This window comes from Podarcis vaucheri (genome assembly GCF_965113315.1).
Source record: "Podarcis vaucheri genome assembly, chromosome: 6".
Taxonomy (NCBI): domain Eukaryota; kingdom Metazoa; phylum Chordata; class Lepidosauria; order Squamata; family Lacertidae; genus Podarcis; species Podarcis vaucheri.
The window spans coordinates 66,540,606-66,558,816 of NC_138764.1; the positions used below are offsets into that span (position 1 = coordinate 66,540,606).

General features: G+C 42.7%; 1 protein-coding gene across 1 annotated transcript; it reads right to left on the minus strand.

The window, feature by feature from the left end:
• Positions 1–550: 550 nt before the first annotated feature.
• On the minus strand, positions 551–12,711 carry RAB7B (RAB7B, member RAS oncogene family). The gene is made up of 6 exons (XM_082226933.1): positions 12,481–12,711; positions 6,899–6,960; positions 5,299–5,425; positions 3,584–3,799; positions 2,130–2,255; positions 551–1,312 (listed from the first exon to the last, which is right to left on the minus strand). Exons 2-6 carry the CDS (start codon positions 6,949–6,951, stop codon positions 1,232–1,234), a joined length of 603 nt encoding a protein of 200 aa, XP_082083059.1. The 5' UTR covers positions 6,952–6,960; positions 12,481–12,711; the 3' UTR covers positions 551–1,231.
• Between the last annotated feature and the right edge of the window lie 5,500 nt (positions 12,712–18,211).

Below are 18,211 nucleotides of genomic sequence, written 5' to 3' on the forward strand. Positions count from 1 at the left end.
AATGTTCTTTGGAACCTGTACATCCGATGGGGCTTCTGCGGCTTCCAATTGGCTGCAGGAGCTTCTTGCAGCCAATCAAAAGCTGCACTTTGGTTTCTGAATGTTTGGAAGTTGAACAGACTTCTGAAAAGTATTCCGTTTGACTTCCAAGGTACGACTATATATCCTTGCGTGCCAACCATGACTGTATTATCTTCCAATTCTCTGCTACATTTCCATGTCCAAACCAATTCTCTCTTACTCTTTCCTTAAAAACAAAACAAAAACAAACCCATCAGTAATATTCCCTATTGTCTTACTTTGCAGACTTCTCCAAGGCAGGCATTGTCCCCATTTCACAGGAGAAATGTAAATCCCTGTAACATGGGAAGCCAGTTGTTCAGCTATATTTTCTCTCTCGCCATGTATAAAACATCCCATTCCAAATGTGTGTATATCAGGTTAAAGTGAATCTGCAAATCCAACTGATAACTGATAGGTTAAAGTGAATCTGCAAATCCAACCTGACTTTCTGAGGAAGTAAATGGAAAATGCAAAAAAAGAAGAAGAGAGGAACCCAAAGGCTTTTATTATTTGGGAGTATTCTGGCAAATACAAAAAGTCTATGTTCTGAAAATTACTTTTTTAAAAAAGGTCTGTACCTATAGTAACACCTTCACACAGCTGTTGCTATTGCACATTGGGTGAACAAACATGGATGTTTTGCATTTCTGATGTAAATTCAATCTATACATACTAAGAGGGCACTGAGATCTGTGCTTTGGCTCATACTGTGCTATGTTGAGCTCTCGTTCATGAATGTGCTGTATTAGCAGGTAAGATACCAAAGGCTGAAGATCGAGAGACTGACTGCTGCCTACTAACAGACCACGATAAAACATGGGAGACAGCATTAAACTGAGAACAGACAAATCAAGTTATTTTCTGGAGGTACTTTGAAGAACAAGTCCAAGCACCACAGTGGCATCTTAGAAATTTGTGAATAAAGGGATCCAGAACCACAGTTCAATTTTGCTGAGCTAATGTAACCCTAATGCTTCAGGCTGAGTTCCATCTGCATGCTCAGTAATGGCCAGTAATGCCCATCTTTGCTGGAAAATGGGGGGGGGGTCCCTTCAATTCCTCCTCCAACCCTGATGGGCAAGACTCAAGAGAGACTTCAGCAGTTCTTCCACACATCAAGCCTTGGACTTGGATGAAGTAGAAAAGTCATCACTTTCTAAATGACATCTCAGCAACATTTTGTCCTGGGCTGGTCTTCAGGAGTGAGCTTTATAGAATCAGTTAGGTAGTTCTCGATGATCCCGTTGTACTAAAAGAAAAACATAACCCAGTATGAGTTTATGAAAACAAGGCAAAACAAAAGATAACAAAATAGCTGAGTTCCTATATGGTAAGGGTCATCCCTAGTCAGAACGGTACAGTACTTGGGAACCGAAATCTTGGCATAAAAAAATTCCTTTTGTTCTCCTTTCTCTGTGTCTTAACCTGAACAAGTGGCAACACCTTGTGGTCAGAGGCAGCAATCTCATCCCACATGCTTCAAGATTAACAACGCCCAGAGAACTCGTTGATGCACAACTGTCTTATGGGCAGAAATTGGTTTTGATATAAGGTTTTCAGTTTATCATAGTTCTGTGGTTGGGAATCTCTATATTTATTGTCATAAAAATCTCACCCCTTTTGCAACATCATATTATATATATGGTGAGAGTACTGTTCCTATAAATCCACAATCACATGCAATTCCTATTCTCCACAAAAATCAGATTTTTAAGAGGTATTGTGGCTTCTCTTTTGCAAACTGTAGCATTCTAAAAAGTAAATAAAATGATAAACACATGCCTTTACTTTTATACTATATTGCTCTCACTGCACCTGTTTTGGTTTCAGTGCAGAATCAGACACTCTGGAAGGGGGAAGCTGAACTGCACTGCACTTGGGAGAAGACCTGCAAGCGAAAATATGTGAGCCCAAAACTTTAAAAATCACACATTAGCCAGACCCAAAACTTTGCTCCTCCTTTGATTTTATGGAAATGATCACAAGAGGGTGCTGTTTGCTTCACATGCAACATGTTTGATGTCGATGAAAGACTGCTATTTCTTATGGACAAGGCTGCTACTCACCCTCGATAGTGCTTGTCTTGCCAGGGTCTCAAAAGCCTGAACTACATTGATATCATTCTTGGCGCTTACTTCAAAATACGCAATGTCCTTTTCTTTGCACCAGGATAAAGCTGCCTCCTTGGACACCTGCAAGACAAAATGGGAAGGGATTCGATTAGGTGATCTTAGGTTGCTTCCAAACAACCAGTGTCTTGAACATTCATACTGATTTGTTTACAGGGTGGTTAGATCGTGTTGTGTGTCACACAATCATTGTGCAAGCAATGTGCAGGACATTTCTCAATCACCCCATCTTTATTATGAAAATTCAACTTTTGCAAGGAAGTGGCGTTGATCCACAAGACTGCCACTTGGCTCGGAAGGGTTAGCTTTTCTGTTGCCTTCTCACCTTATGATGTGGAACAAGGTGTGGAAACTCCCCTGCCCCCATGATTCACCCATGTGCAACTGGCTGAACTCTTGATAAGTCTCAATCTCCAAAGGATTCTTAACTTCTACTAACAAGAATTAGGCTTTAGTGGTGACTCATATTTAGCTGCCCCAATTCATAGCCCTAATCATGTCATCAACATGAATCCTTGTTCCTGGACAGCTGGCAAATGAGTACATAAATACCAGCAGCTTTATAAAAAATTTAAAAAACACCACTAATATGTATGCTGACACGTATTGACAGTGATGATCTGTAAATATACTGAAAATGCATTGATAACTGGGGCTAATGAAAGTTACAGCCTAAAGGCTTGCATGTGTGTGTGTGTGTGTGTGTGTGTGTGTGTGTATACATATATATATATATTAATGTAGTCCTGGCAAAAGGTTTGAGTAGTAAGCGCAAATACCCCTACTAGTTAATTTCTCTCCCCTCCCCATATAATAAAAATATTTATGTAGCTTGCTTTCCTTTTTCTCTGAATTTGAGGAAATATTACGTTTCTCTATACTTTCATGTAATTGATCATGTCTATATATTTGAATATATATATATTTACATGGCTTTTAAAAAATCATTTTCAATTTTTAAAAATAAAAAACATGGGAACTTCCCTCATGGCTAGTGTAGCACTGCAGTGCTGTGCAAGAAATGTGTTGAGTTTCAGGTGTGCATGTGGAGTACCATTAGGGAAGAAATTCTGTAAGGGTCACTCACAAGAGATTATGTTGTGCTATTAGATCCTGCTGTTTCCTAGTCTGCCAACAGGAGTTGCACAGAACAACATGAGGATCACTGAATCATAGAATGGTCTTCACAATTAAATTCCACTGGAATCAATGGGACAAGTTACAGAAATCTAAAGCAATGCAAATGCTGGATCAACCTCTCACTGACTGGGCATTCTTTTCACGCCATTCTCTAGCATAAGGAATTCTCCTCTCCAATCTTGATTCAAAGAGTTTTAAAATACATTGAGAGCTCTAGCTTAGCCCTTCTCCCTCACAATTCCTTCTCCTACCTGTCGGTCCTTCAGATCAATTTTATTCCCCAGCACAACCATAGGGAAGCCTTGCTCCATTGGAATGACCCTCTGTAGGAAGTCTTCTCTCCAGTCATCCAAGGACTGGAAGGAATCCATGTCCGTGACGTCAAAGGCCAGCATGCAGCCATCGGAGCCTTTGTAGAATGTGGATACCATGGACCGGAATCGTTCCTGCCCTCCAGTATCCCAAATCTGAAAGGAGGACGAACATACAGGCATTAGCGTTAACAACCTCTGAACCGCTACAGATACTTTCATGCACAATGACAGGTTCTTCCAGCTCAGTGTTTCCCAAACTTTCCCCCGCTTTGGACCACTGCAGTTTTAAAAGACAAAGAACTGTTTCAAAATGGAACACAGAAATACTAGCATTATCAAGCCCTAAATGGCTTGGGCCTCAAATATCTGACAGAGAGCTCCCTCCTGCATAGATCTGGCACTTCCACCACTCTGTAAAGTTCATGGGCTGTCTGTGACAGAGCCATTTCTCTGGTGGCCCCCAGATTATGGAATACTCTGTACTCCAAGGGGCATCTGGCCTTGTCACTGTATACAGTGTTACCTCGGGTTAAGTACTTAATTCGTTCCGGAGGTCTTTTCTTAACCTGAAACTGTTCTTAACCTGAAGCACCACTTTAGCTAATGGGGCCTCCTGCTGCTGCCGCACCACCGGAGCACGATTTCTGTTCTCATCCTGAAGCAAAGTTCTTAACCCGAGGTACTATTTCTGGGTTAGGAGAGTCTGTAACCTGAACCGTATGTAACCTGAAGTGTATGTAACCCGAGGTACCACTGTACATTTTGGCATCACACTATGTACTTTTTTTTTTGCACAGGCCATTGGGTGTGTAAGATGATATCCCTCCCATTTAAATTCAATGTATTATATGGCTTAATTCTATTACACTGCATATAATGTCACTCCCACCCCTGGGACACCCAAGAAGGATGAATTGTTAAGTATCTACAAAATCAATCCTTGTGAAGTACTCAGAGGTGGTGACCCGAGAGTGCGCTGGTGCCCTGTTTGTGAAATTCCTCCTGCAGAAAGGCCTGCCTTGCACCAGGTGAAGACATTTTTAATTCCCCGGGCTTTTTATGTATTCTTGGATATTTTAATTTGCTATTTGTATTTTATTTGCATATAATCTTCTTTGTAAACTACCCTGGAAGCTCTGCTGAAATGCGGTATAGGAATCTTTTTAATCAATCAATTAATCAATCAATCAATCAATCAATCAAAAGGAGCATACAGCACCTGCCATTTCTGAGCACTACTAAAGTAAAGGGTAAAGGGACCCCTGACCATTAGGTCCAGTCATGACCAACTCTGGGGTTGCGGCGCTCATCTCGCTTTATTGGCCAAGGGAGCCAGCGTACAGCTTCCGGGTCATGTGGCCAGGATGACTAAGCCACTTCTGGTGAACCAGAGCAGTGCACGGAAACGGCGTCTACCTTCCCGCCGGAGCGGTACCTATTTATCTACTTGCAATTTGACGTGTTTTCAAACTGCTAGGTTGGCAGGAGCAGGGACCGAGCAATGGGAGCTCACCCCGTCGTGGGGATTCGAACCGCCGACCTTCTGATCGGCAAGTCCTAGGCTCTGTGGTTTAACCCACAACACCACCCGTGTCTCTAGCACTGCTAGATGTGTGTAAAACCAAGCACTTCTACCTCAAGGTATCTCTCACCTGCAATTTCAGCGGGCTGCTGTCCACAACTACCATTTTAGTCAGGATACTAGCTCCCAGAGTGGTTCGGTAGTCTTCGTAAAACTTCTTGTGAACATACCGGTGGAGGAGAGAGGTCTTCCCTACACTAGGGTGAAGTAAGAAACACATGCGATGAATTAATTCTGATGACTACTTTCTAATAGTTTCCTGATTTTTATGCTAAAAGTTTGATTTAACATTTGGTTGAATTGTAGATTGTTCTATGTTTACTACTTGTGTGCTTGAATGCTGGCTGCCTTGAATCTCTCCTGTAAAATACTTGGGATAAAAGTCTTTTTAAAAAGCAAAAGAAGCAAAGTATTATTTCTCTGGAGTGTGGGCTGCAGGCCAGAACTAGGTGAAGATGGCCATTGATGGTCTGCTTCACCTGAATAGATGAAACTGGAGGGAGTCGCTAATATATCCCCTGTTCAAACCAAAGACTTATGACTACTAGATATAATAAAACACTGTTCAATTAGTCTTTGTGCTCAATGCTGGCATTGTGTCATTGTCTCAGTGCTGCATCTATTGATTTTTGTAGTCTGTTCTGCAGGCTGATCTTAACTCTCCAGAGTATAATTTTCTTTAGCCTGCATTTCCCCCCATTCTCTTCTTTTTCTGGACTTAACTATCTAAAAATATGACTTTCTAGGGGAAGACTGTTGGAACCTGTGAGCCTCCAGATGTTGCTGGACTGTAACTCTCATCATCCCTATCACTGGCCTATGTGTAGAGGAAAGAATGGGAGCCCTGATGCTTGATATGGTAAACAGTTAAAAAAATTCATCTGTAAAATTAAGAAAATTAGCTTGTCTTGATCTTTGTCCGGTTGACACTCCCTCATACCATATCATCATCAGTACATTTCTAGTGCAATTAGACCAGAACAATAGCAAAGATGGACACTTGTGGTGTGCTATTTCTCTTAAAACCAGCAAGTAGAAATTCAATTTTCTATGTGGGGCTGAGCCATGTGCTTTGATCTGATATTAACTCCAATAGGACAACTACGGTGCATATACCTTTTTCCTAAACTTGATATCCATTGTAAAGACTCTTCTGATAAGATTTCTGAGAGGTATTTCTCACAACAATATAGCACGGCATGATTGCTATTATGATATGGTTATGATAGTTATCTCCCAGAACTTAGTGAGCTCCACTGTTGAAAGCCAGGAGATCACTGTCATTGTCAAATTGGTAGAGGTCTCTAATGATAGGGATTAAAAATGCCACGAAGCGTTGTAACATTTCTAGCTGGGAAAGCCAACATAGGAGTTCCAAATTTAAATCCACACTTAGCAATGGGTGGCCTGGACCATTGCCAACTCTCTGCCTAGCCCACCTCCCTGAATCATTGGGAGGATCAAATGGGAGTAGGAGAATCAAATGCTCTCCTTGGCTTCTTGGAGGGTGTGTGGAAAAATATAACTAAAATCAACATAACAAAATGAACAGTATTATCATCCACCCAAGGTGTTAAAAAACAACAACACTATTACAGTGCTTATGTGGAGAAGTAGAACATCTCTTCAAACTGCCTTTTCAAACTCCAAAAGCAAAGAATACTGCTTACCCTAAAGTGCCAATAATTATTAGTTTCAAATCCACTCTCTTAGTTGAATTCATAAATGGAGCCTAAAGGGAAGGAAGAAAAAAGACATTCGTCAACATCTTGTATCATGAATCATCACAATGCTATATATGCTCCATACTCAGGATAGCAGAAGCCAGCAAAGAAGTCCAGGCATCCGACTGGTCAACTGCCTTTTGTGTCACTGTAAATGAAGTATCCTTGCTTCTCCTTGGATGAGACTCTTTAATTAAGACTGTCCCTTAACACTTGGGTCCATTTTTAAAATAAAATAAAAATATGCCTAACAGGTTTTCTAGATTCACAAACCCCAGTAAATTATTCCAGTGTCCCCACCAAGTGAGGTGTGGAGCTTTTTCCAAGGTGGCATCTCAGCTGTAGAATGCTTTCCCTTCGGAGACTCACCTGGCTCCTACTTGATGCCTATTCCAGTCCCTTCTCATTTTCCCAGGCCTTCTGGCATCTATTATAAAATCTGTATAAATTTTTTGTTAAAAAAAAGTTTTGCTGAGTTTATTTGCTGCTGTTTTAGCTTTTTAGTTTTATGGAGCTTTATAATTTGCAGTTTTTAAATTCTGTATTTTTTTTTTTTGTGTGTGTGTGTTGTAAGCCACCCATGAGGGGAGCATAAGTACTGTGCATTTGTGTCTTTGTTCCCATCTGCCCTCCTCCTCCCTCCAATAATTCCCACATTTATGCAGTACTCTCTGCAGCAGTGAAAGGAGAAGGGACTGGGAGCATCCTTCACATACAGTTGACAAGGAGACTATTGACACGAAAATGGCTCTGAACAAGCCTATTAGTGTTGGTGCTGCAGGCAAGAGACACCCCACTCAGCATCACTGAGCAAAGCCTTTCTCTCTGGGTGCATCACTGCTCATGACAAAAACTGCACAGTCTTCTATCCATGGCATGAACTTCCATTTGTCTGCCTGTTGCCCAAGGCTCTATTTTGTGTTTTTTCTGAAACAAGGGAGGAAATTTAAAGCCCCAATAAAGAGGCATTAGAGATAACAAGTGAGTGGAGTATTTTCACTTTGTGGAAGGGTTTGGGAACAACGGCTTGTATACAATGTAGAGCTAAGTAACCATCTGCTACCTCAGTTTTTCGAACAGCTTAGTTCATGAACAACTTGGAACCCGAACACTGCAAAATTGGAAGTAGGTGATCCAGTTTTCGATCTTTTTTTGGGAAGCCAAACGTGCTCCGTTTTGAGTCCCCCTGTGTTTCCTGTTGCGCTGCTAATTTGCGCCCCCCCCCTATAATTCAAGCCTTCCATTTCCGATTGCAGTGTTCTGAGGTGATATTTGAAGCTTATATTTGGTGCTTTTGTTTTTGCTATTTATTTTGTGTTTTTTGTTTTGAGGCTTTTTCAGTTAATTTGTTTTTGTGACTGTGTGGATCCCAGTTAAGCTACTGATTGATTGATTGATTGATTGATTGATTGTGTGACTGAGGAAATGGATAAAAGCCCCCATCCAAACAATGACTATCATCTGTGCAGATAAGATTTTTTTTAAATTTTACTTTTTAATCATCTACAATACTGTTTTATTTATTTTATAGTACAGTACATTGTTTATTGCTTTCATTTTATGGATCAATAATACTATCTCACAAGATAGTAAAATTCATATTAAATTGCTGTTTTAGGGGTTGTTTTTAAAAGTCTGGAATGGATTAATCCATTTTGCATTACTTTCTATGGGAAAGTGCACCTTGGTTTTGGGACGCTTTGGTTTTGGAACTGACTTCTGGAACGGATAAATTACTGCTACTACAGTGGTGCCTCGCAAGACGAAAATAATCCGTTCCGCGTATCTCTTCGTCTAGCGGTTTTTTTGTCTTGCGAAGCAACCCTATTAGCGGCTTAGCGGATTAGCGCTATTAGAGGTTTAGCGGCTATTAAAGGCTTAGCGGCTTAGCGGCTAAAAGGCTATTAGCGGCTTAGCGGCTTAGAAAAAGGGGGGAGTGAAAAAAATCACAAGACTCGCAAGACGAAAACGAAGCAAGCCCATAGGGAAATTCGTTTTGCGGAGCGCATCGAAAAACGGAAAACCCTTTCGTCTAGCGGGTTTTTCGTCTTGCGAGGCATTCGTCTTGCGGGGCACCACTGTACTACAAATTTATTTATATCCCTCCCATCTGGGTGGGTTTCCCCAGTCGCTCTGGGCAGCTCCCAACAGAATATTAAAAACACAATAAAACATCAAACTTTAAAAACTTCCCTAAACAGGGCTGCCTTCTAAAAGATGTCTTCTAAAAGTCAGATAGTTGTTTATTTCCTTGACATCTGATGGGAGGGCGTTCCACAGGGCGGATGACCGAGAAGACCCTCTGCCTGGTTCTTGCCCTCTTCTCCCCCTCCCCCACATGCCCCAGGCCCATACCCTTCCCAAATCTGCTCCAGAGGTTTGGGGAGAAACTCAGAACAAATTTGGAGGCACACAGGGGGAGGAGAGGGAGGAAAAGTCCTGTTGTACAAGTATAAATCCTTGCACAAGCATGACAGTTACTGAGCACTACATTGAATACAGACCCTTTCAAGCATGTAGGAATGGGAGAAATGACCTAAAGGTTTCTGACTTGCCTGCACTATTTCTCAGATTTTCTTTTTCACAAAAAGACCTTCAGGGCATCCAGCTGTTTTCTCAATGCAGCAACCGCACCCCTCTCTCAGGCACCTTCTCCACCACTAAATCTGTGCAGTAAAAGCCTGCAAAGACAACTGTGGCTGGCGGTGACTCACATCTCCCTTGGAACTTTTGGGTTTTCTTAAAAAAAAAAGCAACAACCGCCATGTCATATCATGCTCTCCCTGCCCTTCCCACTAATTCATTGGGTTCTGATTGTAAAGGGTTGGGTGTGATGTCATGTCATGCGGTTTCCCTTCCAATTTTACACTGTAGATTATAGGGGAAATCAAATGCAGGCTGGTAGCAGCATGATTGGAAGGACAGATCGTGAAGCTGAGACTCCAATACTTTGGCCACCTCATGAGAAGAGAAGACTCCCTGGAAAAGACCCTGATGTTGGGAAAGATGGAGGGCACAAGGAGAAGGGGACGACAGAGGACGAGATGGTTGGACAGCATGAGTTTGACCAAACTGTGGGAGGCAGTGGAAGACAGGAGTGCCTGGTGTGCTCTGGTCCATGGGGTCACGAAGAGTTGGACACGACTAAACAACTAAACAATAGCAGCAGCATGATGGCTCTAGGTTGACATTTTGCTAGGCCCTGAGAGCGCCAGCTAGCAGCAACAATATCACAGTGCTAGGGATCTAGTGGGCTGCAAGAAGGAAGTGCTGGAGCAAGCAAGGGCATAGGTAACCCCACACATCCAGGATTTGCAATGAATGTCACATGGACTTAAAGTGAAACTCTGTTAGCCATTTACCCTAGTTCAGGAGGGGGAAACCTGTGACCTCCACATATTGCTGCACTATAACTTCCATTCTAGCTGACTGTCAGCTACTTCTGGGGCAGATGGAAGCCCTGCCTTAGACCATAATAAGCACAACACAGGCTTAGGAGTCCACCAAATTGCCAATCTAATGATGAGTGAGATCTTCCAAACACAAGCAGCTGACTCACTTTGGATTTCAAAAGAAGGAAGACCCATAATGGCAGCAGGGAACTGTGCTGTTATTTCATTATGAAGAAATCATCATCCTCATCACCACCTCACAGGGCTATTTTTCCAAATATAACTGCTACAGCAACCCATGACATTGCTCAAATTTCACCCACCACTTCTGCTCCAGACAATGTTTGGCAATGACAACCCAGTCATTTGTTACGTGGGTAGATTCAGCCTTCCCACAAGGTCACAATTGTTACCAATGGGATTTACATAGAACTGGATACAAACTCCTTTTGTCTCTGGCATGCTTCTGCCTTTCATTTAGGCCAGTTCCATGTAGGGATACTAGCTCTCTCCCCCAGCTTTAATAATAATAATAGTTATACAGTTACAATTCATTGGCAGATCTATTTATAAAACAGACAATCTTGTTTACTAAAAAAATAAAAATAAAATGGAAATGAAAAGAAAGAAACTGGCATTTGGTGGGGGGAGGATAATATAACATATATTCATGACAATATAGTGTCATGGATAGATTAAAAGGAAATATATCATCATTTATTCCAGATATGTTAAACCAAAACCCATTTCTCAATAAGTTTGTTTTCTTGATTATTATGAATTGCATTTTTCATCATTACTATAGTTTGTCAGGTTTTCATTAGCCGGTTATGGTAGAGGGATCTTTATTTTTCCATTTTTGTGCAACACAGTTTTGCTGTCGTTAACAGTGAAGTAATAAGCTGTAAGTCAGTATTAATGCCCTCAGAGCACGCTATCAGAAGAAGAGTTGTTTTAGGGTTACTTGGGAGAGCACAACCTGTACTTATTTGTATAATGTTCGGTACTTCCATCCAGAAAGATTTTTTTTTTTGCAACTTCTGACAATATATATTACATCTGCCATAATTCCATTGCACCTGCAGCTGTGCATGTTTTGACTGAAAAAAGTTACAAATTCTGTGTTTAGTGCAATGATGAGTACCTGTGGCTCTCCAGATGTTAGCCTTCAGCCCAGTTACAGAACTTTGCATTCAGTGTGTAATTAGATCCTAGCAACGTCAAAATGAAGTTCTGAAGAGACAGTGTGGTATAGTGGTTTTTTAATCATTTCAGTGTGTGTGTGGGGGGGGGTGACAATAAATTTTCCGCACCGGGCACCACCTGACCTTGCTATGCCACTGCCCATGTCCCTTATTAAATGGAACAATGATCACTTGCTCTTGCAGCTTGCACTTTCTCAGCATAAGTCCCGGGGCAGATTATGTGTGCCACCCTCCTGTGGCTTTATTTGTGACTCCATATGCGCCCAGACAGTGCCTGGAAATAGCCTTGGGCCTATTCAGCCCATTGTGCTGCACCCGCTCAGATGCAGCCCAGCTCCTGCCGCCCAGAACGCCAGTTGCGAAAGTTGATCACTGGGCTCAGATCCCTACATTTCCCCCTAGTGTTGTTCCCCCACCCCCGCCTTAAAACTAGCCTTTGTTGTTAAGATGCAGCTCGCATGAGCAGCAGGCCCAGCCCTGTTCTATTCCCCTTTATTCGGTGAGTCACAAAGAATGAGATCTTCCAAAAGCAGTTGTCCTAGGCACGAAGGACAATACTTCCCCCTCTGCTCCACGTCTAATGATTTTTCTGCTATGAGCGGTGGAGAAACGGGAGAAGAGACAGCCGCTCTTTCTTCCCCCGATCACCTATTCCACATGCTGAGGTAGATCTCCCCATGCAACCTCCCTAGATCTCCTCCGTCAACTTCTTAGAGAAGTTCACCCAGCTCTGAGCCCGTTCTCTCTCTGCCTGCTCAGCCACGAATCTCGCCCCTTCTTTGTGCTTCAAGTTCGGCGTTGCAAATGAATCCGCCTGCGCAGCAACTGGGCACTTAACTTGTGGATCCCAGTGGATCTCCTGCCATCTGCCACACGAACCGTTTCGAAAGGAGGCTTACATAACTAGAGGACAAGAAGAAAGGGGACTTACTGGTCTTCCTCCTCCGGCGTGACCCGGCTTTTTTGCAGAGCTGCGATGTCTGCTGCCCGTGGAAACTCCTCGCGGCGCCTCCCGAGAGCGCGCAGAAGAAACGCCTTTGGGGAGGGGGGCGGGGGTTGAAGAAAGGACAGAAGGAGTTCAGAGCAGGATTCCTTCCCACCGCAGATCCCTCGAGCGTGGGTCTTCTTTTTCTCCCGTTTCTCTTTCCTCCCAGCCCCCACCCCAGTGGGAGGGCTGAGGCAGAAAGAGGCCGTCCAAACATGACAAGAGTTTGCAAGAGGGTTGAGAGTTTGAGAGACGCGCACCAAAGTCTGCAGAGTGCAAAGCATAGGGAAGTAAGCAAGTTTGCTCGGAAGTTTTTCCCACTCTCTGGAGCTTTCTTGGTATTAAGTATGGTTAAGGATCCAGCTTGGAAATTGTCCAGCGGTGACTGCATAAGCTAAGAATGCAGTAAGAAAAGTGAGGGGGGGGGGGAGATGCCGTAAAAGAACAGTATGCGCTACTTTCTGGTGTAAATAGATTTGAGCGTGGAGTGGTTCAGTCCACACACAGGTTAGGTTCGCTTCTCCTGGGTGTTAGTCCTTATAATACTTCATTTTTTTTCAATCGTTCAGTTTTGTTTTTTTCACCTGCTCGTTCCTCAAGTCTGCAAACAGTAGACCTTGAAGTGAACCATACTTCATCATTTTTGGGGTGCTTCCAGATGGGTCATTTATTGTAGTATAGCCATAGTTCATTCATTCACATTTATTAGAGGTGAGACAGGGGTGTCCAGATGCTATCATCTCCTTTTGTAATCCTCCCATGTTTCTTCTGGGTTTTTCCCATTGTACCGTGGAAAAGCTGTCTTTTAAAAATAAAACTCCACAACTCTTTTGAGCGATGTGTGTCTTACTCCTGCCCTGACACTTTAGCATTGCATTTCCTAATTTTCAGAAGAGATCCAGTTTACAGTTTCCACCATTGCCAGACCTGCTTTTTGTTTTGCTTTAATAAGTAGCTGATAACCCCAATGGCCACAGGACCATAGGATGCTAACTGTTCCGTTTAGTTCATCCTCACCCACACTGACTGGCAGCCTGGATCTATCCTGTCTGTATGTGACAGGAACTGAACTGGGACTTTATGAATGCAAAGAATGAGCTGTGCCTCTGAGCTGTGGCTCTTCCCCTGAAGGTGGCACCAGGAGGCACTGGATCGGCTTGACATTTGGGAAGAGGAGAAATCCCTTTCACACTGTTTTTGCCGCTGTTACTCCCTTTCTCCCAAAATACTGCTCTCTTGCAGTGTACATTTTGTTCCAGTCCTGTTAATTCTGCATAACTTTAGAAGAACAGGAGCATTCTCAGAGGTCGGATACTGAGGTATTAGCCCATATATCTGAGAACCAGTGTGGTTCTTTAGTGATATAGGAAACAGACTAAGCAACAAGATGGTCACTTTTAGCTTTGTGCCACGAAAAGCTCCATCTGCTGATTTCTGCACATTTTTGGGTTGGTTGGCAGCCATAAACACAGATTCTAACAATAGTAGATAACAAACAAGTTCTGCAGGTATCTACTTCAGTGCTTACTGAAGAAAGGACTGGCTTCATGCCTGAGGCACTTGATTACTAACAGAAACGTAAGCAGATTCCTTTACACCTGAGAAGTTCCTACCATGTTCCAAGACACCTCTCTCATAGTTGTGAACCTTTGGAAAACTGTCTTTTATTTACGTACATATTTTAGAATCATAGAATCATAGAATCATAGAGTTGGAAGAGACCACAAGGGCCATCGAGTCCAACCCCCTGCCAAGCAGGAAACACCATCAGAGCACTCCTGACATATGGTTGTCAAGCCTCTGCTTAATGACCTCCAAAGTAGGAGACTCCACCACACTCCTTGGCAGCAAATTCCACTGTCGAACAGCTCTTACTGTCAGGAAGTTCTTCCTAATGTTTAGGTGGAATCTTCTTTCTTGTAGTTTGGATCCATTGCTCCGTGTCTGCTTCTCTGGAGCAGCAGAAAACAACCTTTCTCCCTCCTCTATATGACATCCTTTTATATATTTGAACATGGCTATCATATCACCCCTTAACCTCCTCTTCTCCAGGCTAAACATGCCCAGCTCCCTTAGCCGTTCCTCATAAGGCATCGTTTCTAGGCCTTTGACCATTTTGGTTGCCCTCCTCTGGACACGTTCCAGTTTGTCAGTGTCCTTCTTGAACTGTGGTGCCCAGAACTGGACACAGTACTCCAGGTGAGGTCTGACCAGAGCAGAATACAGTGGCACTATTACTTCCCTTGATCTAGATGCTATACTCCTATTGATGCAGCCCAGAATTGCATTGGCTTTTTTAGCTGCCGCGTCACACTGTTGGCTCATGTCAAGTTTGTGGTCAACCAAGACTCCTAGATCCTTTTCACATGTACTGCTCTCAAGCCAGGTGTCCCCCATCTTGTATTTGTGCCTCTCATTTTTTTTGCCCAAGTGCAATACTTTACATTTCTCCCTGTTAAAATTCATCTTGTTTGTTTTTGCCCAGTTCTCTAATCTATCAAGGTCGTTTTGAAGTGTGATCCTGTCCTCTGGGGTGTTAGCCAGCTTCCTTTACCTGGAAATTGATTCAAGGACAGAAACATTGAACACATGACCTCTGAGGATTGGGTGATGAATACCTGAAGCGTTGCTATAAAATTGTAGGAAGAAAACACAGCTGTCAATAAATTTGCCTCTTGTTGAATCCTTCAACTTCCTGATTACATTTGCTTTTATAGCTGTCTTGCTCAATCACCACGGGCCTGCAGAAGTTTTCCTGATTATGAATTACAATGACACAATCTTTGGGAGACACAGCAAAGTAGATTTGCTTGTTTATTGACTTTCAGCTTGTGGGGAAATAAAGAGTAAAGTAAGCATAGTGCTGGCATGTGACTCTCATACCAAGAAACCCCAGCAGTAAAAATGAGCAAAGCAATTTATGAGTCAGAACTGCAAAATCATAAGATTGGCCTAAAATTCGCAAGACTTCTAAAACAAATATTTCTATCTATAAGCTCATCTGGCTTTTTAATGATACTGCTTCTGGGAACCTAATTTGGATTGTATTTGTCCTTAAAATACCTGAGACAAGGCTGAGGTTTGGTTTCCATTTTATTGATGATGAACTCAATATAGGATGTTAAAAGAGGAAAGTAGTATACTGGATGTTGATCAGGAACTGATTTCCTATGGCTCTCCAGGTGTTGTGGACTAAAGCTCCCATCCTCCCTGACCATTCACCCTGTTGGCTAGGGCTGATGGGAGTTAGAGTCCAATGCAGGAATTACAACTAAATTTCATTTGCTATTTGAACACGTGGGAACAGGAAACTCCCTTATCTTGAGTCAGATAATTGGCATGGCCGGATCATTATTGTCTGCATCAGCTTTCCCTACCCTGGACTCCAGCTCCCCTCAGACAATGTCAGCATGGCCAATAGCCAGGGATGATGGGAGCTGTAGTGTGACAACATCTGGAGCAGGTTAGGAAAGACTGGTTTACACTGATTGGCAGCAGCTCTCCAACATTTCAGAAACACGGTGAACAAATCAGTCACTTTCAGTTTTTCTCAGTTTTCCAGTCTTACGTTCAGCTCACCCCATTTCTAGATCTGTTGCATTTTAGTTATTTTTTAAAGGGGAGATCAGTATAAAAATAATTATATATATACTGCATCTGCATTGATAACTTGCAGGCAAGTAAACATGTAGATTTCTTCCTTTGAAAAGTATTATGCTGAAGGAGATATCAGTGGTATTATGTATATGGGTTATGATCTGATACAAAACATGCAGAAGAAACATGTTACAGACCTTCCTTGACTGTACCACTTCAGAATGTAGGTGGGGAACATTGCTTGTTAAACTTCCTAGTGTATCAGACAGCTGGAATCTGGCCTAGCACCCAAGTTCCCTGTAGAGAGTTTTTGAAATAAAGTGCCGAAACAAAGAAAAAACTGAAACAAAACCCATCACCTCTTCACCATTGTAATCTATGTGTGTGTTTTTTAAAAAACTTCTGAATTGGCTCTTTGACTATGAAATCACATGTTCGGCTATAGGTTGCAGAAGAGGCAGATTGCAGCTGTGAATCACAGTAATATGTTTTGACGTGAGGATTACTGAAGAGTCATGAAATCCTTCAATCTCACTTCCTCTTTGAGCTTCTGATTTTCTTAAGGACAGAACCAGAAGTGATTTGCAATAAACTCACTTCTGTTTCCCAGTAACATGCAGCTTCACTTCTCAGTGAAGGCAGTGAATGTCCTGTGTGTCTAGAGGCAGTGGAAGGATGGGTGGCGGCTAATGGATTGAGGTCGAATCCTGACAAGATAGAAGTTATTGTTTCTGGGGGACAGAGGACGGGCAGCTGTGGGGGACTCCCTGTTCCCAAATGGTGTAACTGTGCCACTAAAGGACCAGGTGCGCAGCCTGGGAGTCATTTTGGACTCACAGCTGTCCATAGAGGTACAGTTTAATTCTGTGTCCAGGGCAGCTGTCTACCAGCTCCATCTGGTACGCAGGCTGAGACCCTACGGGCCTGCAGACTGTCTCACTAGAGTGGTACATGCCCTGGTTATCTCCTGCTTGGACTACTGCAATGTACTCTGTGTGGGGCTACCTCTGTAATAACTTCTCTTCCTCCCATATGTTGTTATGGACAGATGACCTGCTCCCACTCCCAGGAGCATGGCTGAGCCAAAGACGCTTTGCTCTCTCAAATGCTGGCACTGCCTTTACTGGAGAGGTGCACTCCAAAATTCTATGTAGCATAGAAGGGCCCCAGCTGCTCCTCTCTTGTGTATTTAACTGCTCATGTGAGCACACAGTGTACCTGTCCATTGGAGCAGAACTCACAGAAGGTTGCAGTTCAGTTTGCTTAAGGATTATTTTTCAAGTACTCCCAGAAACTGAACTGCAGTCTTTAAAGGGGTAGACCATGTGTGAGCAGGTATCTGCACAAAACATTTGGTGAAGATAACAAAGAGAAGATGAGTATGGTGCCTGGCAAGACAAGTTTGGTACAAACTCAGTACACCGATGGGGGTGAGGCATCGGGTGGAAGTGCTATACTGATAGTATTTCAGTTGAAGCCTGGGCATGTGGTCCTTGAAAGTATTGAGATCTGAGCCTTATGTTGATCCATTTCTGGAAAAGGAATCCTTTGGGAAAATTAAATATAGCCTCATAATGATGTGCAACAATAAAAGGGTAGCAGTCAGTTAAGTTTTACTCATAGCAGACCTTGAAACTAATGGACCTAACTTAATCATGTTAATTTCAATAGGTCTACTTTGAATAAAATTAAGTCAAATGTCACCCAAAATCTCTTTAAATAAGGACTGGAGTTCCAAGCCTGTCATGTCACAAACAGAAGCTTTCTCTTTATCTCATTGTCATGGGAGTCAGTGAGGTGGATTTTCAACCTGATAGGGTTATCAGGGGAACAATAAGCCTGCCTTTCCTCTGGTCCCAGTTACAAAGGAAAGGAAATGCCTGTAGTTAAATAGAAATCAAAGGCATAAGTGCAGGCTACACATTCAGCTTCATATCTATCCGGCCTTAGTTCCTTATCTGCTGCCTTCTATGATATTCCCAAGATGTGTCCTGCTTTTGTGTCATGTACACTTTCTTAACACAAGAGTAATCCTTGACTTTAGCATCAGACCAAACTCTTAGGAGTTGTGGTATAAATC

Excerpts from the sequence above, each read along its gene's own strand:
- RAB7B (XM_082226933.1), bottom strand. The coding sequence starts at position 6,951 with ATGAATTCAACTAAGAGAGTGGATTTGAAACTAATAATTATTGGCACT. Across the intron at positions 5,426-6,898 it reads ATAATTATTGGCACTTTAGG|TGTAGGGAAGACCTCTCTCC; the intron begins GTAAGCAGTATT and ends ACTTCACCCTAG. Across the intron at positions 2,256-3,583 it reads TTGATCTGAAGGACCGACAG|GTGTCCAAGGAGGCAGCTTT; the intron begins GTAGGAGAAGGA and ends TTTGTCTTGCAG.